Source organism: Gorilla gorilla, chromosome 16 (assembly GCF_029281585.2).
Source record: "Gorilla gorilla gorilla isolate KB3781 chromosome 16, NHGRI_mGorGor1-v2.1_pri, whole genome shotgun sequence".
In the NCBI taxonomy this organism is placed as follows: Eukaryota; Metazoa; Chordata; class Mammalia; order Primates; family Hominidae; genus Gorilla; species Gorilla gorilla.
In genome coordinates, this window is record NC_073240.2 from 33,204,873 (window position 1) to 33,226,863 (window position 21,991).

At 46.5% G+C, this 21,991-nt stretch overlaps 1 protein-coding gene, 1 long non-coding RNA gene and 1 pseudogene across 4 annotated transcripts; 1 reads left to right on the forward strand and 2 right to left on the reverse strand.

The window, feature by feature from the left end:
* The window catches only part of LOC134757267 (uncharacterized), a 214,320-nt pseudogene that overhangs the window by 20,837 nt on the left and 171,492 nt on the right, over positions 1–21,991 (reverse strand).
* LOC129527021 (golgin subfamily A member 8N) lies at positions 1,901–13,296 on the reverse strand. 2 transcript variants are annotated; one of them, XM_055363220.2, is made up of 19 exons: positions 12,482–13,296; positions 10,700–10,819; positions 9,753–9,812; positions 9,491–9,571; positions 8,599–8,637; positions 8,289–8,336; positions 8,116–8,200; positions 7,911–8,020; positions 6,779–6,865; positions 6,565–6,672; positions 6,282–6,369; positions 5,649–5,905; positions 5,316–5,395; positions 3,995–4,071; positions 3,471–3,562; positions 2,796–2,896; positions 2,616–2,713; positions 2,359–2,514; positions 1,901–2,273 (listed from the first exon to the last, which is right to left on the reverse strand). In XM_055363220.2, exons 1-19 carry the CDS (start codon positions 12,527–12,529, stop codon positions 2,098–2,100), a joined length of 1,911 nt encoding a protein of 636 aa, XP_055219195.2. In that variant the 5' UTR covers positions 12,530–13,296; the 3' UTR covers positions 1,901–2,097. The 2 variants fall into 2 exon arrangements, with proteins under 2 accessions (XP_055219195.2, XP_055219194.2); XM_055363219.2 differs by lacking the exon at positions 5,316–5,395 and having other exon boundaries at positions 3,995–4,070; positions 12,482–13,291.
* On the forward strand, positions 2,124–5,284 carry LOC129527024 (uncharacterized). Of its 2 annotated transcripts, none has more exons than XR_008671857.2 (3): positions 2,124–2,251; positions 2,879–2,975; positions 4,931–5,284. It is a non-coding gene; the product is annotated as an uncharacterized lncRNA (long non-coding RNA). The 2 variants fall into 2 exon arrangements; XR_008671858.2 differs by having other exon boundaries at positions 4,934–5,284.

Sequence of the window (21,991 nt, forward strand, 5' to 3'; positions counted from 1 at the left end):
TTTAAACTGAACTCAAAGAATGCAAAAGCGGCAAGTTCAGAAAATAAAAGGCGAGAACAGGACTTTAAGTGCATTTTAAACCCACGGGCTAGAAATCGTACCACTGTTAATTAGCCGCATTATTTGGTCTAACATTTTTTCTTTACCATTCTGAAACTGGGTTTATCTAATACATTGATACATTCATAAAATTTGGAAGAGTCAGTTGAAGTCACAAGGACCGAATATTTGCACCCTTTCAGTGAATGCCAGCAAATCTGTTATTCCATCGGTAAAATCGTATTGTTGCTCTTCTGTTAATGTCATATTTATAGAAGTATCATGAGGATGCCAAATGCTAAAAATGGAGATGATCTAGTAACTAGAAATCCCCACCACAGGGAGCACACACACCTATCTCCCTGCATCCTAACAATGTGATGTGTTTTGGAACACAGACATTAGAACTTCATGAAGTTTTAACTGTTGAGTCTTTCCCAAGCATCATCAAGTTACGATTTAGGCAATATATAACTGAAATGCATTCATTCATCATGCATAGGCACAATCACATAAATATTGCACAAAATATGTCCCTAACAGAAACCCAGAGGTACAAAAACATATTTCACTTTGTAAAGAAGTCTGTGAGAAAATATAACTCTGTGATTGTATAGACACGTTTCCTGATAATATAATACATTGACATTCATGAACAGTAGATTGCACTGCAGTTTGTACACATTTTAAGTTTCATAAACTTCTCCTTGATTTTCAAAGATAGTATAATACCGTCTACTAAAACTCCTTTTTGTTTCAACTAAGTATCTCACATATATTAGTTTATAATAATGTTTCTATTATTTTTTAAAGTGTTTTCCATTCAAAGAAAAAGAAGTAAATTCCTATGTCAGAGTAACCAAGGTGGTTGAAGAATAGGTATTAGCCAAAGAGGTCTAGATGGTAAAATCAATCTTCAAGCCTCAAAGAATCTCCGTGAACAGAGAGGAATGCCAGGTGTCACACAGCTTTCCTTCACTCTAATTCATTCTTGACTAGAGCCTGTATGCCTGTTCCAGGGACATTTGAGCTCGTAAAGGATTTCTTATGATCTTCACTAAATACATCAAGAGGAATGCCAACCAGTGCCCTTTTGTGTACTGGGGCATGTAGTCATGTGATTAAAACAGGTAACATGAACTCTGACTTTAAAATGTATTGTAGATACAAATGCTCTAAGCTAGGAAAGGTTTTCCACATCCACAGTCAATGATGGGAACCTTTCATTCCTCAGAAATAAGCCCTTTTTAGGTCATCGAAAAAGAGTGCAACTGCTGCAGCTCATGATGCAATATCTTCATGAGCCCAGAGCACATACAAATCCTAAGGGCACCACCATAATACACCGCTAATTCCTGGCACCGGAACAGATGAAACACACTCTATCCTGCACATACCTGCCAGAGGAGGCCACTTTCCTCTTCTGTGAGATTTAAAAAGCTCCCCCAAAAGGTTTCACTCCCATCACCAACACACAGAAAATGGAGGAAAGGCTGTTTCCAGTTCTTGGCCTTTAAACAACTCTAAATGTCAGTACTCATAGTGGCATATTACAAAGTAATAAACAGTGCACACTTGGGGGCAAACTACATATTGAGCTAACGAAGAGCTCACTGTGATTAAGATTAGATCAAACAACAGCAGAACATAGGCAAATTTTGTCTGAATGCTGTAGTGAATATACATGCTGCAATAACATTAAAAAAGCATGGCAGCCTATTCCAAACCAGCGAGAACAGTTTTGGGCAAAGGGTGGGTCTTTGTGTGTTTGAACTCCCACCACGTAAGGGCAAACTCGATATGCATGCTAATGACCTACAATTATGAAATTAAAAAAGAAAAATGCTAAAGGATGCCAGAGTGAACATCAGTGAGAGCCACAGAGACCCACTCTCTTTTAACTTTTTACGAATAAACTTAAACTATAAATTAGAAACACAAATAATCATGAGTGACTCTAACATTCAAAGGAAGTAAATGAATTGTGTAGGAGATTAACCCCATAACTTGGTTTCCTATTTAAAAATTTCTTGAGCAGCTTTTTGATGATGGTGATGTTTATCTCCTTCTTCTTGGCAGCCAAGCCCAGCAAAAGAACGGCACACAGCAGTTGCTGCCCAAGCCTGGGTGCTCCTGGTGGTCCTGCACGATCGGCTGTGCAGTAGGCTTGTCAAGGAGAGGATCCTCCCTGGCCTCTCCTTGGGCAGAGGAGGTGAGGCTCACCTCACAAAGATCTTTGGAGAGAGGGAGGCAGGGATCTCAGCACAGTGGGAGCCCCCCTCTTCCTGCCTGCCCACCCCGCCTGAGGGCTCTACTCACCACCATGCTTGTCTGCAGCCCCAAGCTCCTGGGGGGCTGGGGCTCCTGGACCGGGCTCATCAGCAGGGTTCTGGGCAGCGGCCAGGAATTTTCTGTGCCCATTGTTGTAGTTGCTGGAAGCCGCAATACCATCTGCTGCATCTCCAGCAGCTTCACCTGGAGGGAGGGGTGCTCAGCTGCCATGCCGCTGCCTGCATCCACCCTCACCCCCACCCCCACCCCCACCCCCACCCCCACAGAGATGTTGCACACCCTACCTTCATCTCCTCCCTGAGCTCCAGCCTGATGGTGTCCTCCTCCCAGTGCCGCATCTTTGGCACGGCCCCCTGGTTCTGATAAAACGTGATGGATTTTCCTGCGGGAGGACAGGGCTCAGACGCTGGGGCCCCTTCGACGGCCCTGCAGCTCCCCCTGCCGTGCCCTGGCCTCCCACTCACTGATGGCATCTCTCTCGCCAGTGGTGGATGAAGCAAAGTTCTTTTTTCTTCACCAGCTCACTCAGGTCTGCCTTCTCCTCCAGGTGGTCCATAAAGCTGCCCTGGAGCCAAAATATTGCAGTCACATCTCGGCAGCGACCTGCCCTCAGGTGGCATTTTCAAGTCATGGAGAAGGCGGAGGTGAGTCCTGGCATGGGCCAGCTTCTCCATGACCTCCTGCAGGGCCCAGTGGCTCTCCCCACTCACAGACTTGCCCCCAGGCCCTGGGGCTCCAGGGCCTCTGGCTGCCTCTGGCTCCTTCTGGGCCGAGGCCACCGGGTGAGCCAGGCGCTGGCAGCACACCCTCTGCTCTTTCACCTGCTCTTGTAACTGTGCCTGCTTCTCCTGGGCACTAGCTCCAGAGGACTTGAGAAATGCCACCTGAGGGCAAGATGTGAGCATTCTTCTAGGGGCATACACAGAAGAAATGGGGCAGAGAGGTGGAGCGCAGCCCCTTCCCTTGGGGCCTCAGAGAGTGCACCTGTTGGCCACAGGTGAAATGGTGTCTGACCACTGGCTCTCGGAAGGGGTGAGGGTCCAGAGAAATCAGAAGGCAGGGAAACGAAGAGCATTAAGGGGTCTTGGAGGGACCACAGAGAAAGGTGGCAAAATGGGTGCAGGGGGAGTCAGGCTCACCATGGCCTCCCTGTTCTCCAGGTCCTCTGGGACACTCGGCACGGGCTGAGGTGCCTCCTCCCCCTCACTGTCCAGATGTTCTCCTCCGTGCCCTGTGGGGGGGTGGCCAGAGGGGTCTTCAGACAACCCAACAAGGGAGGTACTGTGGGCCCACCTCTACCTCCACCCTCACTGTGTAACCCTGAGCCAGCCCCTCCCCAGAGAGGAATGAGCTGTTGTTCTTTATTTTTACTTTTAAGAATCAAGATCTTGCTATTCCGCCCAGGCACACTCCCACTACTGGTCGATGTGGGAGTTCTGACCTGCTCCCTTTCTGACCTTGGCCAGTTCAGCCATCCTTAGGCAACTTGGTGACCCCCCGCTCACAGGAGGTCACCACACTGATGCCGAACTTAGTGCAGGCACCCGGTCGGCATAATGACCAGCTGTTCTAAAGGTCTCTTCCAACTCCTCAATCCTATGCTGCTAGCAGTCCCCCCTTCCTCCTGGGGCTCTCTCCTCTTCCTCTGAGCGGTCTCCCGTACCTTCCCCAGGGAGAGCCATGAGGCTCAGCTGGGCTGTTAGCTGCTGGTTCTGCTGGCTGGCAGCTTCCAGGCGCTCCTAAGGGGCCAGGAAAGAGTGAGAAGGGATGGAGTTTACCAGGTCGTCCCCCTCACAGCCCCATCCTCGGCAGCTCCCTCCCATGGGTCTCCTGCAACTTTTGGCAGGCCATCTCGGCCACTGCTTTGCCCCAAGCTTCCTGCTGCTGCAGCTGGTTCATTAGCTGGGTCTGTTGCAGTCACTGCCTGTACAGCGCCTCCTTCTCACAGGTCAGCTGCTGATAGGCGGCCACCTGCTGCTGATAGGTGGCCACGGACTGCTGCAGGTGACCCAGGTAATGGTCTGGCTGCTGCTGCAGACTCTGAGCCTCTTGGCTCTTCAGCTCCACCTGCAGGAAGACCCTGGGTGTGAGGGCACGTGGTGGCTGGTTTCCAGATTCTGGGCCCATTAATACGGTAGCGGTAGCGAGGGCACTGTGGGGCTCTGTCAGCTACCCAGGCCCCTGTCCCCTTACTCCAGGCCTAAGTGACTGCCTCCCTTTCCTAGAACCCCATGCCTCCTTCCCCAGCCTCAAATCTCATACCCTCTTCTCATTTAATCCTCAGCACCTCTGTAAGGAAAATGCTAACTTCCCTTTGAAGTTAAAGAAACAGAGACTTAGAGATGCAAAGTACTTGAATGGTGACCAGTGGAACCGAGGCTGGAATCCAGTTTTAATCTAAGGAGTCTTTTTGTTTTGTTTTCAGACAAGAGTGTCACTCTGTGGCCCAGGCTGGAGTGCAGTGGTGCAACCTCAGCTCACTGCAACCTCCACCTCCTGGGTTGAAGCAATTCTCATGCCTCAGCCTCCCGAGTAGGTGGAATTACAGGCATGCGCCACAATGCCCTGCTAATTTTTTTTTTTTTTTTTTTAATTTTAGCAGAGATGAGGTTTTACCACATTGGCCAGGCTGATCTCAAACTCCCGACCTCAAGCGATTCTCCTGCCTCAGCCTCCCAAAGTGCTGGGATTATAGGCATGAGCCACTGCACCTGGTATAAGGAGCCTGTTATAGCACTGTCTCTTCCCCTGTGATTGGGGGCTCCATGCCTCTAGCTGGGATGATGATGTCCAGACCTGAGAGGAGCCCAGGGCTACCCACCTTTAAAAGTCAGAGGCAGGAAGCAAGAAACAGTCACAGGACTGCCCTGGGGGGTGCTGTGGTCACCAGCCCCCAGGCTGGAAGCTGCCTCTGGCCTGGCACCTCCCCTCCCAAGAGGCTGCTGCCCGCCTCCCAGCCTTTCTTGGATGGGGTGGAGGTTTCCGTCTCCTTCACCTCACCAAGCTTCTCCTGTAGCTCCTTTACTTGCTGCTCCAACTGCAGTGCGCTCTTGTTCTCATTGTTCTGGACAGCGAGAAGCAATCGGCAGCCACCCACTGCAGCTGGAGACCCCAGAACTTGGTGTCTGCCTCCCATGGCACTGGGAAGGCTGGAGGCAGGTTAGAAAAATCACCCCCTCTCCCACAGCCACCTGGCTCACAGGTGCCTTTAGAAGTAACCTTTCACGTGAGGGCTACACTGCCCCATTTTAGAGGTGGGGAAACAAAGGCCCGGAGGGCTAGGGAGGAGGGCAGGCTCCCCAGTTGGGGCAACGCACCGGCTCCTCAAAGACGCTCTGTGGCTTGGCCAGCTGCTGAAGCTTCTCATGCTGCTCCTGAAGCCTCTCCTCCTGCTTCCGAAGCCTCTCTTCCTGCTCCCGAATCCTCTCTTCTTGTCGCCGGTTCAGGAGACTTATGTGCTGATTGTTTTTGACCTGGGCCTGGAGCTCTCCTGCCACTCTCTCTAGTTCCTTCCTCAGGTGCTGCAGCTCCACCTCAGAGGGCACTGCTGGGGGCTCTGGGGGCAAGGGTTCAGCTGAGAAAGGAAGCAGATAATAAGGGCCTCTGGATTCTCGAAAAAGAAAAACCCCCCTCTTGGCGCACAGCTCCTCTCAGGCTCCTCAAACTTGGCCTCACTGCTAATGATTCCTCGCACCCAGATGGTAGCCAGTCTTCCAAAGCACTTTCAGAGAAAGAGCACTGCGGTTGGCTGACAACGGGCCCTCTTTGCTGATGGGGACACTGACACACTGAGACTCATTGAGATGACAAGACTCGCCGTCTCCTGGCACAGATCTCTTTCCCTCTGCCTCAAAGCCCTTCCATCCACCCACCTCCCTGGGGCATTCTAAGCCACCCTCACAGCCCTCTGATGCCAGTCCTGCTCCCAGGTCATGCCAGCCCCATCTTACCCATCTGGTTTTTAAGTTCGGACAAGCTCCTCTCCAGCTCCTCTACCCGATGAGTATAATGCTCCTTCTCTGTCTTCAGTGTGTAAACCTGCCCAAAGCACAGGGGGAAAGGGCCCTGGAGAGAGGGGCTGGTGGCTGGACAGGCTGCCCTCTCCCTCTCTGCCCCCACCTCCACAAAGCCCAGACCCATGACCACCTCTGGCTCTACTATTCCCATTTTACAGATGCCCAGAAAGATCCAGGGACCTATCTAATGTGGGGGGGCTGAAGGGTCAGATCTCACCTCCTGCGACATTTTTCTCATCCTCTGCTGCCACAGGGCCCTCTCTCCTTTTATACGATCAGCATACTCATCTTTTTCTAATTGGACTTGTTCAAATGACTTCTTCAACTGCAAGAATGGGCACAGAAGTTAGGAAGGGCTGTCACTGGTCCTCACCTGCTCCTGGCCACCTGGGGTCATCGTCCTTCCACATCCCTCCCTCGGAAAACCTCACCTGTGTCAGCTGCACTTTCAGTAGTGCCTGCTCCCGCACAGACTGCTCTAACCACCACTCCGTACGTGCTTTGCTGCGGCTGGACAACTGGATGGTGAAGAGTGAGAAGTTTCAATCTGGAGAGCCTGGGCATTTCCACACAGTGCCCCTTAAAGGGGCTAGGGCTAGGCCCAGTATACAACTCGGTCAGTAAAGATCAAGGCATTTCCCAGCCCGTGGTCTGGTTTTTAAAAGAACACAGTAAAGTTGGAACGGACAGGGAATGAGATTGAATTTATAGCTGGCTAACAGAGGCCCAGAGAGATCAGATAATATTGCTATTGTTATTACTGTTATTATTACCACTGTTTGAACCTTTGTGGAATGCTTCACCAGGTACCGTGCTAACAATCCCATTTAATCCTCGCAACCACCATAGGAGACAGTTACTATGATTCCCTCTATTGTGGAGATGAAAAAACATGGAGTATTTGAGGTTAAGTGCTTGCCTAAGTTCACTTAGGCAGAGCTGGGATATAAACACCCAGGTCTATCCAATTCTCTAAGCCCATTTTTCTTGCTGGGGATGGGGGCACAGATAGGAAGGGGAAAATTAATCTTTTGTTCACTTTTTGAAAGGATGATACATTCACATAGTCCAAAACTCAGAAGGTACAGAAGGGAAGTATCTCCCAGCCATCTTGTTGCTCTCTCCTGAATTTTTTATGAACGCTTACAGACATGTTTTATGTATATTATCATAGTATGTACACACACACACACCCACACACATGCACGCGTTTCCTCTTTCTACAGAAATGGTAACATACTAAAGGTACTCTTCTGTACCTTCACAGTACAAGTACCCAATACCCCACCTAGGACTTGCCCAAGACCACAGCCAGGTAAGGGCGGGGCAGGCACTTGGCCTCCAAGCTCTGCGTCCAGTGCTCACTCCGCACAGTGCCCCCCAACTCACCCACAGCAGCTGACTCGGCCCCAGGCTGCCACTAAAAACCATACAAAAAAGTAGCAAGAAATGGCCATGCTGCCTTCTGGGCAGGACATGCCACCCTGCAGAAGGGACCTTTAGGCTCACTCCTCCATCTGCAAAACCAGGCTCCCAGGGGATGGGGCAGGTGGCTGGACTCACCTGGTTTGCCGCCTTCTTCTCTGTGGCGATGACAGCAGAGAGAATCCTCTCTAACTCTCCTTCACACTGCATTGAATGTTGCAGGCGGACAGCCAGGTCCTTGGACTCTTCTGTAATGAGAGAGTTGAGATGGGGCCCAAAGGACTCCCCCTGAAGACCTGTCAAAGTGCCAGGTTGAAGGATGACAGGGTGCCCAGATTCCCACCTTCAAAGTATCTGAGAGAACGTTCCATGTGGTACAGGTCTGTATTTAGTTCTTCCTTCTGTATGATCGATGTCTGGATTTGACCCTTTGGGAGAAAAGCCAAGCAAGTGCTGAAAGAGAAGGAAAGAAACCTTCTCCGGAGGACAGGAGGAAACCGCACACCCTCCACTCACCTGTAGCTCCCTTTCGGCTTTCTGTCTGTTGTTGTTTGCTTTCTTTTCCTATAGGAAGAGGAAGACAGAGCTCATACCAGGGGGAGGCAGAGATGGCACAGCAAGAGACATGCCCCCAGAATGCCACCAATGCCCCAGGACAGGCCCACCCATGGGACCAGGTTATCAGGGGCCCTGTGGGGATGGGGTGGAATCTGAGGGGTGAGGCTTCTTCCCCAGGCTGGGAGTGGGTGAGACGAGACTGGGGCCTCTATGTCTGAGTGCCCCCCAAACCCAGCAGTCATGTCGCGAGGAAACGAAATCACGTTACTTCTTCCAGCTGATGTTCCACTTGCTTCTTCTGTTGTTTCTGTGGGGAGAGTCAAATAAGGTGATGGAGGGTGGCCCCCTCAACTCTATTCCCCAGACCAGGAAGCGGTAGGCAGGGGCCAGGAATGGATTTTAAAGGCAAAGTTCTCAGACATAATGGGAACACAAACTGGTAAACTCTCCTCAAGCTCCCAAGGACAGAGGATTTGGGTCTTTGTTGGCTTTTGCCCACAGCCACAGAACTCAAAGTCTGAATCTGGAATCTCTTGAGAGGACAGCAACATAAACCTCTAGAGATGGAGTTTCAGAAAGGCCCCTCCTTCTGGCAGCTTGTGATTTAGAAAAGTGGGTTCATTCAATAAACACTTACTGAGCACGTATGGACCAGGTACGGTTCTTCACAGCAGATATAGGATGGAAAAGGACAGACAGGAGCCCTTAGCCCTGAGGTTTCCATTCTCGGGGGCCTTTAAATCTCAGACTCGAGAGCTAACAGAGACCTTTGATACTCACTACCTCCTCTGGAAACACGAGCCCAAAAAGGAGAGGTGGCTTGTCCAGAATCAAAGAGCAAATTAGGGACTGAGTCATGGCAGAAATACGGGGCCCTTGACAACCAGTCAGGCTAGCACTTCCCCAGGAGGCAACAACCCCAGGGCGTGTGTAGCAAGGACTCGAGCAGGGGTGTCTGGAGAGGAGAGAGTCGGCAAAGAGGGCAGCAAAAGAAGAGCCATGCTGCATGCTCTGGGGTCCCTCCAGGTGAGGCCTGGGCACCCAAGCTCCCTATTTGTCCCGGGCACCAGGGACCCCCAGCCCCTTTCTTCAGGGCCCCAAGGGGAAACTGGAGCCCAGGATTGGCAGCGTGGAATCAGGGGACCCCACCGGACTCTTACCAAAGATTTGATGGTTTTCTTCAGCCGACTGATTTTGACGGACGTTGAATCCAGGACTACTGCTCGTTCTTGGCACGGGCTCTGAGGTGCATGCAGAGAGGAGGAGGTGGAGCAGGAGTAGGGGGAGAGGTAGAGAGAACGATCGTTAGGGCTGGGGTGTGTGGGCTGTCTCAGCTGGCAGAGGGGCACCCAGTCCCACCTGGAGGAGGAGGTTGGAGGGTTGACCCGAAGGGTCACTGCACCTCCACCCAGAGCCTCTTACCTCCAGATCTTTCAGGGTAGCAGATGATGTAGGGCCTTCCCTGTGGAAACCTGTCGCTGACTACAAGAGATGAGAGTGCACATGGAGATGTTCTGTCCCCCACAGTGTCTGAGCCCTCTGACTTCCTTTCTTCCCCATCAACTGGCAACATTTTCTTTTCTGCCTATCTTGGACCTTTTGTCCCGTAACTCCTTTGTGCCAACTTCTCTCATGGTTCTTATCTCCCCACCATCCCATCCTGGGGCCCCTTCAGTGACTCCTGATGGCAAGTGGCTGTTCCCATTGTCCTGGTTTCCCCTTGAGACTGGGGATGAGGAAAATCAAACCATATCCTGGGTGTCCTGAGTGTTTACAGCAGGCCATGTACTAGGGATTAACATAAAAACAACAATAACAAATCTCATTTAAACTTCACAAATGGAAGTGAAACAATACCACCTCTATTATACAGATGTGAAAACAGAGGCCCAATGAGGTCAAGCAACTTGCCCTAAATCATATCCCTAGCAGAGCAGATGGAGAGGCAGGATTCAAACCCAGAATTCCTATTCTTTTTTGAGACAGAGTCTTGCTCTGTCACCAGGCCGGAGTGCGGTGGCATGATCTTGGCCACTGCAAGCTCCACCTCCCAGGTTCACACCATTCTCTTGCCTCAGCCTTCTGAGTAGCTGGGACTACAGGCACATGCCACCACGCGTGGCTAATGTTTTTGTATTTTTAGTAGAGACAGGGTTTCACCGTGTTAACCAGGATGGTCTCGATCTCCTGACCTCATGATCCGCCTGTCTTGGCCTCCCAATGTGCTAGGATTACAGGCGTGGGCCACCACACCCGGCTAAAGCCAGAATTCTTAACCAGTACCCAGCAGTCCATCCACAATCTTAAGAATTACCCTCTATTGCCCCTTGGGCCCCCTGTCCCCAGAAGCCTGGTCAGCCAAGACTCACATCCCCAGGTGGCTGGCAACCACCAGAAGTGGCTGTCTCAGGGATACTGCCATTTGTTTTTCGGTTCCTGTTCGTTCCTGCTGGAACTCTAGGGCTGTTTTTCTGCCAGTATTCTTTTAACTGTTGGAAAGAAGAGCAGTAATATTCATGAGAACCGTCAGCCCCTACAGCCACATCCTCCTTTACAGTTTTTACAAAATACACTTACACATCATCTGATTTAATGACACCAACAACTGTACAAGGTGTTGTCACACTCATTTAGCGACTGAGAAGGATTGCTATCATGGCTAGAAAAAAAAAAAAGGCAATACTGGAACTTTGAAACTCAGTCTTCTGACTCTAAGCTCTGAGGTTTTGCCAAGAATCAGCAGCTGCCGGGGACCAAAACCAGAGGCAGAGGTAGAAAAGTAAACATTAAGTAGGCAGGAACTGTACGCCCTGTGGTTTAGTCGTGCATCCTCACACGTCTGTTAGTGTGAAGAAGTGCACCAGTACCTCTCAAACTTTTCTATCAATGTGTCCTCATGGCAGAAGGCAGCCTTTGTCTTCAATCAGAATTCATCAGAAAGAGGACAACCCAAGCCTCATTTCAGAGAGAGGTCTGGTATACTCTTAGAAACCTATGTGACTGTCATCCCTAAGTACATTCATGTTTTTTCTCTTGATCTCAAGAGAATCAAGGGAAACTGACGCTTCAGAACGATGTCCCACATTTATCCTGTGGCACTCCAAGTACCCAAGGTTGAGATAATATGAGGAAGATTCAAGGTGTCAAGTTCAGTTTCCCAAGATCTATTCCACAGAAGATGAGCAAATGTCACTTCAGAGACCACTGACTGAAGGAGAGTCTGGTCCCAGAACCATGGAGAATTAGAATATGAGGTGGAGAACTCAGAAAAAAATGTTAAAATCTCTCTGGAAAGTAGAAGCCTGGGAGAAAACCAAATCAAACCCATTCTCTCATTGCCACCCAGAGATACTGTCAATGTTTTGAGTTCATGGGGGAAGTGCAGGCTTTTCCCACCGTCAACATCTGTAAGGGAGTGAGGCAGCCTGGAACCTCTTGCTCCTAGGTCCCATAGTCTCCATTCCCCTTCCAGCTGGAAATTTGTGCTGTGACCAGAGGAACCAGAAACGGGGTGAGAACGCTTAGGGGACTGGGTCGTAAGGTCAAAGGCCAGTCTTGCAGTAACGGCAGTTACTAGGTGGGCTGTGACATCACAACATTCCACTCCTCCTGGTCGGGGGGAGGGACCATGTCAGCACCATGTCCAAGTCGCCGCTCCACGATGGGGGAGGGAAGCACAGGGTTGGGACCCAGCTCCTTGGAGACGCCAGCACAAAGAACCCAGGGAGGTCAACCTTGAGGCAGCAGGAGGGGAGGGCAGAGTTGGCAGCAGGGAGTCCCAGGAGTCACCAGTCCAAAGTCACCCAGGGATGACTGGCGAGGGTGGGGCCTGGCTCCTTGGAGATGAGAGCCCAAAGAGCCCAAGGAGATCAAGCTTGGGGCGGCAGGAGATGAGGGCCCAGTAATGGAGCGGGAAGCCCCAGGAGTCACCCACCCAAAGTCACCCTAGGGTGATTGGCGAGGGCAAGGACTGGGCTGCTTTCTGAAGGGGTGGGGCTGACTGACAAAACTTTGGTGGGGGTAGCCCAAGGCACCGGGGTTGGGGGGACCAGTCCAGTGTGCCTCAGGAGTCGTATAGACTCTGGCAGGGGTCTTGTCATCAGAGGGGATCTGTGGCTGGGTTGAGGGGCTATGACCTAGTGCGTTGTTACCTTTTTCTTGGCTGCAGCCAATTTGTTGTGTTGAGTTTCTTCTGCCATCGCAGGTTGGGGAGGGAGGAAGGGTTGGGGAGGGAGGAAGGGTTGGGGTCACAGCAGCAAAATCTCAGTAAGCACCGATCAATGCTTCCAGTCACCTACCAGACAGCTGTGTGACTGAGCCAGAGGAGGCGTAACCAGGGCCCCAGTAGAATGCGGAATAGGGGCGTGGCCTTAATGCTCCAAGCCCATTGGTCAATGAGAAAGATGAAAGGGCAAGGGGGCGTGGCCAGACAGCAGCGTGTCCAGAGGGCCCTGTGACTCACAAGGAAAGCTGCCCATGGCAACCGCTCTCCCCACCCACTCTAAGAGAGCGGAGAGGCCTCCCACTCTGGAAGAGAAGAGGGGCCGGCTTTTGCTTTAAAAGCTTTAAACCTTTAAAAAATATATGTGTGTATACTTTATATATATGTGTGTCCGTGTGTGTGTATCTATGTTTTTCTCCATAGTTGTCTTCATTATCCAGCTTCTATGCAAGGTCTATGATTTTGGCCTATATTTTTCATCTTTGATTACAGTACAAAAATTACCAGTATTACCTTAACTGAGATACAGATCCTATAAAAATGGAAAATGCATAGCATGCTTGATGATTAATGAAGCAGACTATATTATCCAACATTCTAATAAGATAAAATCATCACAATGATTTCTCTTTTTTGGAAAAATGTTTCTCTTATTCTCCTACGTTTTCGTTAAGTTTTTTTTTCTTAAACAAGAAACATGTCTAATATCTGTAAAAACACAAAGCTTTTGGGCCGGGTGCAGGGGCTCATGCCTGTAATTCCAGGACTTTGAGAGCCCAAGGTGGGTGGATCATGAGGTCAGGAGATCGAGACCATCCTGGCTAACACGGTGAAACCCCATCCCTATTAAAAATACAAAAAAGGCCGGATGTGGTGGCAGGCAGCTGTAGTCTCAGCTACTTGGGAGGCTGAGGCAGGAGAATGACATGAACCCCCGAGGTGGAGCTTGCAGTGAGCCAAGATCATGCCGCTGCACTCCAGCCTGGGCTACAGAGCAAGACTCCATCTTAATTAATTAATTAATTAATTAATAAAAATAAAAAATTAATAGAGCAATGTGAACAAAAGATGCAATAAAATAATTTAGAAAGTACAAACTATTAAAAAGTAGATTTTAAAACTTGTGCAACAAAGTCAAACAGCAGCCAACGAAAATGTATACCCTTACACGTTTCTTTAAAAAGCAATTTAAATTACATTGATCCACTAAACTAGGAAAAGCAAAACAAACAAAAAGGGGGAATAATTAAGACCTAAGGAAAAAGGAAAAAGAAAAACCACTAGATTTAAAAAATAAAACTAAAGGAGGATTCTTTCAAAAGACTGAGATAATAAAACAGTCAAGCCTCTGATAAGTAATCAAGAGAAAGAAAACTTTGAAGAGAAAAGGGCATATAGCCACATGTGAATATGATGCAAAAAGTGAAAACTTTACACATCTTTACAACACATTAGAAGTATGGATGACATGTTCATCTTTTTTTTTTTTTTGAGACGGAGTCTCACTCTGTCACCCACGCTGGAGTGCAGTGGCGTGATCTTGGCTCACTGCAAGCTCCGCCTCCCGGGTTCACAACATTCTCCTGCCTCAACCTCCCGAGTAGCTGGGACTACAGGCGCCCGCCACCACGCCTGGCTAATTTTTTGTATTTTGGCTTAGTAGAGACGGGGTTTCACCATGTTAGCCAGGATGGTCTCGATCTCCTGACCTCGTGATCCACCCGCCTCAGCCTCCCAAAGTGCTGGGATTACAGACATGAGCCATCGCACCCGGCCAAAGTGTTCATTTTTTTTTTAAGCACCTACAGTTACGAAAACTAACTGAAGAAGTGGGAAATCTGGAGACCAATACGCAGAAGAAGGAAAAAGACAAAGACTCATCCTCCAAATTGGATATTTATTTAAACCAGAATTCGTCAGCCTCAGCAATACTGATACATTGGGCCAGATAATTCTTTGTGGAGGGTTCTCCTGGTGTGTTGTCGGACATTTAGTAACATTCCCTCTACCCACAGAATGCCAATGAGACCTCCCGACCATGACCAGTTGTGACCACAAAAATGTCTCCAGATATTTCCAAACGTCCCATAGGAGGCAAAATACTCCCGCAGTTGAAAATTACTGTGTAAACCAGATCTACATCCTAGATCTTAGAAAAAAGATGTAAAGCTTCCCAACTCAGCTCCCCTGCATACCCTTGATACTGAAATGAAATAACAGCCTTAAAGGAAACAAACAAAACTATAACCTTATTTAATACAGAAGTAAAAATGCAAAAATAAATTACCATAGCCATTCTAACAGTGTTTATTATAGGAATGCAAAGATAATTCAAAATTAGGAAAATTTCATCAGGCAATTCACAAATTATATTTCTACATATAATTGAAGGCACAATCATGAAAAACAAAGTAGCTCTATATGCATTAAGTCCATGATCTATTCAGTGAAAAACACAAGTTGCACATGTCTTACAGAAGGAAAACTGAACACTGAACACAGATTCTCACCATCTGCTCTTTGTCCTGAGGCTCCAATAGAAATACAGTGAAGAATAAACATTGTATAAGCACACAATTACAAAAAAGGAATGGGGTTACCAACAGAAGAGAATTCATCTTCATTAGACAATGACAGTACATGGAAAATGGTTAATTCATGGAGCAAAGCAACAAAGGTGGAGGTCAGGGGGATACTGAGAACAAGGAGGCTAATCTGTCCCACAGCAACCTGGAAAGGTTCTAGACTCAGACACGAGGACCCCGACAATGGGACTGATAGGCAAGACTGAAAACAGAGATTAAGCAAAAGCCCGGATAGAGAACACATTTTACAGGCCCTGAAACACACTGCTGGCCCCATCTCCTTAAACAGAACCCAAGCAAACATATCTACCTCAGGCAAGAGAATGTAGATTTTACATCCAGAGGAATGGAGTAGTCATCCAGCCATCATTTAAGATTGCAACAGGAGATAAGATAGAGGGATGGAGGATAACAATTAGGAATCAGCATACATTCCCCTTAAAGCTATCAGTTCACAAGTCTTGGCCACAAAGAACTCCCAATCAATTTTTATTTATTTTTTTTTTTTGAGACAGGGTCTTGTTCTTTCGCCCAGGCTGGAATGCAGGAATGCAGTGGCATGATCAGAGCTCACTGCAGCCTCAACCTCCTGGGCTCAAGCAATCCTCCTGCCTCAGCCTGCCAAGTAGCTGGGACTGCAGATGGGTGTCACCACACCTAGCTATTTTTTTTTTTTTTGTAAAGATGGGGTCTCACTATGTTGCCCAAACTAGTCTTGAGCTCCTGGGCTCAAGTGATCCTCCCACTTCGGTCTCCCAAAGCACTGAGATTATAGGTGTGAGCCACCACACCCCGGCTCCCAGTCTTTTAGTACCTCTCTCAAATATGAATGAACAAATAAAGGAATGGAAAAAAGACTACAGGTCAGGCGCGGTGGCTCATGTCTGTAATCCCGCACTTTGGGAGGCCGAGGTGGGTGGATCACCTGAGGTTGGGAGTTCCAGACCAGACTGACCAACATGGAGAAATCCCATCTCTACTAAAAATACACAAATTAGCTGGGCGTGGTAGCACATGCCTGTAATCCCAGCTACTTGGGAGGCTGAGGCAGGAGAACTGCTTGAACCTGGGAGGCAGAGGTTGTGGTGAGCCGAGATCACATCACTGTACTCCAGCCTAGGCAACAAGAGCAAAACTGGGTCTCAAAAAAAAAAGACAACAAATGATAAGCAACATAGAATAAATATTTAAGGAAAGGCTTTAAAAAGAAAAATAAGACCAAAATAAACTAAGGAAAAAAATTATTAAAGAACAAGGAGATGCCAGGGAGAAGACAAAGAGTATCAAAATCACTTCATAAAGACACTTGTGAATATATTACATGTATAAAACAAAACAATATGAATAAGAAATAGTCAGAGAAGAAAAAGTTCTTAGAACTCATGCTTCATCTTGGGAGTTGGTCTCCAATGAGCCATACCTCCTGTCATCATGTGCTTAGACAGGCCCATCCCATAGTCAATCTGGGTTGGCCCCAACACTCACTTTAACCTATAGCATGTGGTAGAAATGACACTGGACCTGTTCCAGGTCTAAGCCTTAAGAACTCCTGGCAGCTCCATTTCTGTGCTTCTGGAAGCCAACAATAAGAATTGACTACCTTCTGGGAGAAAGAAAAGCCACATGAAGAGATCCAAGAGGATGAGATGCTATGCAGAGAGAAAGGCCACATCAAGAATTACCAAGGCAGCAGACCTGTGGGTGCAGAAGCCGTCTCAGACATTCCACTGCAGCTGAGCATCCACATGACCAGTCCCTGACACTGTTTAACCACACAGTGAGAGCTGCCAAATGAGACCAGCAGAAAAACTGTCCAGCTAGCCCCAGGTAATCCATACAGTAGTGACAGATAGACAGATGTGTAGTTTTAGGCCATTAAGTTTTGGGATAATTGGTTAAGCAACAATAAATAACCAAAACAAAACTTCAAGTTATGACAGTCCAAATAAAATTTCCTGAAAGTCGAAAGATAAGAAAATATTCCAGAACTGAAAATTTAAAAAACATTTAGAAATAACGTGACATACAAGACTCAAGACAAGAGGTCTAAAATCCAATTAACAGACACTTCCAAATGAACAAATAAAATGGAAAAGAGAAAGTTAACAACAAAAATATGACAAGATTCAAGACTCCAACTTTGAAAGAGCCTATCCATAGGCCTGTTCATTTGGTGTACCCAGCATAATGAATGAAAAAAGACCCACACTAAGTACACTGTTGTGCTATTTCAGCTCACCAAGGAAAAGACAAACTCCTAAAAGCTTCCGGGGAGAAAGTCATGCATAAACAAGTGAAACTCAGGATGGCATGAGGCTTCACCACCACGACTCGTTAGAAGACAACAGCACAGACTTTGAAATTCTAAGGTAAAATTATCCTCAACCTAGAAATACATAATCAAGCAAACTATCAATCAAGTGTGAGGGTAGAATATGAGAGACGTGAATACTGATGGGGATGTGGTATGCAGCAGGCACTGTTCTAAATGGTTTACATGTACCAACCCAATTAAGAAACTTAAAATACACACACACACACAGACACACACACACACACACACACACACACACACACAGTTTTTCCTGCTAATCATTTTACGATGAAACAACCAAGTAGCTAACCCAGAGCCCACAAAGGCAGGGTAAAAATTCTAACACTTGGTAAAATAAAAATGCACATATACCCTGTGATCTAAAAAAAAAATGCTGAAATATTCAAAGACAGACAGCAATTACAGCTACTGAGAACATCACTGTAAGCAAACTGAGGCAGAGAAAACAAAGGTGCTAATGAGGATTTGAACCACCTAACATGCAGAAACCCACTGGATGCTTTCCTAGGTTCCAAGCTGGCATCGTCTTTCAGAATGATCTAGAAGAGGTCACATGACACTGTTACAAAGGATCTGGAGAAAGGGACCCTTGCTTTATCACTCCGGCTCTCCAGTCATGCTTCACATTTTCACTTCTTACACTCTTTCACATGAAGTCAATTTACAGACCTCCATCAAGCCCTTAGAGACCTTTTTGTAATATTCTGACAAGTTCTGGATGTCATCTCTGCACTTTTGACAAATTCTTAGCAGTTAACGTACAAGACAGTGAACATTTTTGTTCACAGTACAGCTAGAAAAGGGTCATATACTCAATAAAACAAATATTTACCAAGCATTCATTGAGTGGAAGATAAAACGCACAAAGCATAATTATAAAATATTCTCCCCTGCCATGATACAACAAAATTTTTAAAGGCTTAAAGAATATAGCATAACATGACCAAAGCAAAAATAGTAAGGACTAAAGAGGGGAGGAAGGGAAAATATCAGCATGAACTGAATATGACCCAGAAGAGTCTTGATGGTCAGACATGTAAAGATGTATTGGGTAGGGTTAAGGGGTGGAAGTCAGGGGCACAGGTCAGGGGCACATTCTACAAGGGAAAAACAGCTGATACAGAAGCCTGAAAGGTAAAGTGGGCAGAGCACCTGTACAGGACTCTTACCTGCCACAGCGAGGGTACAATGCGCCTTTCCAGAACACAGCAGTGCGCAGCCAGGCCTGGGGCAGAGGGATCACTCAAACAGCACCAGAGGCTCCATTCCTACTTTTCTTCCGTCGACAAGTCCGTTTTCATTGTTAGTTTCTCCTTCAACACAAACTTAAAAACAAATGGCTGAACACGCAGGAACAAGGAAAACCTGACTGAAGAATGAGACGTTAAAACTTAAGGGCCTTGGGTCCTGGCACGGTGGCTCACGCCTGGAATCCCAGCACTTTGGGAGGCAGAGGTGGGTCATTTGAGGTCAGGAGTTCAAGACCAGCCTGGCCAACACGGTGAAACCCCATCTCTACTAAAAACACAAAAGCTAGCCAGGCGTGGTGGCCGGCGCCTGTAATTTCAGCTACTTGGGAGGCTGAGGCAGGAGAATCACTTTAACCAGTGGACTGTCAAGAGAGGTAGGCTGCAGTGAACCGAGATCGCGCCACTGCACTCCAGCCTGGGCTACACAGTGAGACTCTGTCTCAAAAAAAAAAAAAAGTCATGGTCATGGTAAAAAACCTATGGCTTTGGAAGGCTTTCTCGGTAACATCCTAGAATTAAGGTTAAGCCTGCGTTTCCTGTTAACTGAACAGGAAACCAGCCTGACCAACATCCTTCTGCCCAGTGGCTTGCTCTCAGCTCCTCTTCGTTGGGCCTTGGGCAGCCAGACTGTCTAGTTTTAATCCTTGCTCTGCCACCTGTGACCTTGGACAAGTTACCTACCCTCAGTTACCTCATCTACAAAATGCAGATATTAATAATACCCTCTTTTTAATTTATTCAGAGGATTAAAAGAGTTAATAAAAAGTAAAAAATAAAAAGACTTGGTAAGCATAGGCACAGAGGAAAAAAAAGTAAAAATAAATAATTAAATAAAAAGACCAGTGCCTAGCACATAAAAGTTCATCAGGAATTAATTCTATAATATGAACTCAATTTTGCAAAACTTCAAAGTACATATAACTTTTAACTTACTAGGGTATACATACCAGTAATAAATTTACAACGGTAGACATGTTTGCCTACTGTAAATATAACAAAGACTAAACAAGCAGATACTAAATCATTAAGCAATTATCAGTTAGTATCTTTAATTCTCTTATACTTCTATATTTTCTATAGATCATCTTTGTAACAAGAAGAAAACAAACCAAATGAAAATGAAATGAATTCTCTCAAAAAGAATTAAGTCAAGACAGGAAGAAGGCTCGCAAAGTAATATAAAATATATCTTATGGTTTATGTAAAATTCTTAATAAAATACCTTCTTTGCTCCAAGCTGCACTCGGGCTTTGCCTTTGAGTCAGGTGGCATTTCTTTGCACGATGACTGGTTCTATTGAGTAGGCACTGCTTCAGCCCTACGGGAAGAACAAAACCTTTCTAGAACACAGCAGCATTCCTGATTCCCACTTGAGGAGGCCTAACAAAATGGCATATGCCTCAACAGCAGCAGATCAATGTTAAAAACTCTGGAGTCAAGGGGAAAAAGTAAAATTGGACCATTTCCAGAATCTCACAAAAAGCAACAAGCTGACATTCTAAGTGCCCAACATGAGCAAATTAGAACCTTAAATAAAGGTCACTCTTAATGCCTATCCCAGCATAGATTCAGCACCAAGTACAGTGTCATTTTACTGGTTTACCTTTTTCATTCTTGAAAGTAGGAGCTATGAAAAAAAAACACTAAAATTTCTCTAAGAGAACCTTCTACTTTCTATCTAACTTACATAATCAAAACACTCTATTGAGGGTGAAAATTGAATATTATAAGAAAATAATCACGTGTTTTGCGAGAAGTTGCAAATATAATGCTCCTCCACCCAATACCTACCCTTAAAAAGAAAAAAGGAAACATACAAAATTATCTCGAGAATTATTCCTGCTTAAACAATGTCTACATGCCATTACTAAGAAAGTATGCACACAGTAAAGATGAGACGAGAACATGCAAGCGTGAACATACTTGCTAGGGATATAGGACTATGGGTAATTTAAACATTTTAATGGTATTACTCTCATGTAATTGCTCTGAAATTCTAGTCAGTTGTTTGAAATGGCTCTTAGAACAGAATACTTTGACATTTTTATGATGTCAAAAACTAAGAACTTAGCCCTAAATATTCCAAAGAATAGGTGCAGAAGAACCCGTTTCCTTAAATGGCATTTGAGTATTCTTCACAACTCAAACTTTCTCTCCCATCCTGTGATGGCCGAGAGTTTTTCCTCTGACGACGGCACTGACCTTACCCTATCCAAAATATGAACATCTGCATGGTTTCCTGGTTCAGATTGTTTTTATCCATTGTGTCGTGAGAATCAAATGGTTCAGACCATGCAGCACCTCTCTGGGACTTCTCAAGTCCTTTCTAGATCTGAAGACTCTTCTCTGAACCAAAGACAACTTCTGGGGGTGTACCAAATCTCCCATTAGAAAATTATTAAGATCAAGATGTTTTAACCTTTTAACTCTTTCTCAAACAAAATAAATTCGTTTCTCCTTTACTGTTATTTTAAATTTCAAAATACACAGATAGTATGTCTAAAATAAAATCAAGAGAATGACAGTTTTAGAACACAAACTGTGGTAATTTTGAAAACACAAAAGCTAAGTCCACTAATTAGGTCTATGTGGACACCAAGTCCACCACAACCTGTTCTGTCCTCCGGGGCTCTGCCCACGCCTTTCCCTTGCCTGAGATTCCTTCTGCTTCCTGCCCTTCCAAATGCTGTATTTCCCCCTGGATGACTTGCCAAGACCACTCTAACCTGCACATCTCCCATTCCAGCTAACCAAAGGCATCCTTGGGTTGACTAAACCAAATTATTTTGCAGACAAGGCACCTAAAAACTTCCACTGTAGACTATTCACCTTAATAATTGTTATTGTGACATTATTCAGTAATAAAATGGGGGAAAGAAGTCCTCTTCAATCCCTTATCCTGGAGAATCCAAGCAAGTGTCTTTCCCACTTGCTTTGCCCAAACGCTGGGACCTTTCTAAGTAAAAGTTTAATGGAAGGGAAAGAAAATCTAAAAGAAAAACTCTCCAAAAAATTAAACTCGGGCAAAGAATCATGGGATTAAAAATTTTTATTCTTTGTGTATTTGATTTCCGAAACATAGAAATCGCTCTCCCACTCCTTAAACCTGCCACTGGGCTAAGAGAGTATTGTACAGAATATGCACTCACTGACTTCACAGAATTAGAACATCCAGGCACTCACTGAGATTTTGCTTCCACAACCGCTCAAAGTCTAGTCATGAGTTAATGAGTTAACACCACACTTGATCTTCAAATTTTGGAAATGCT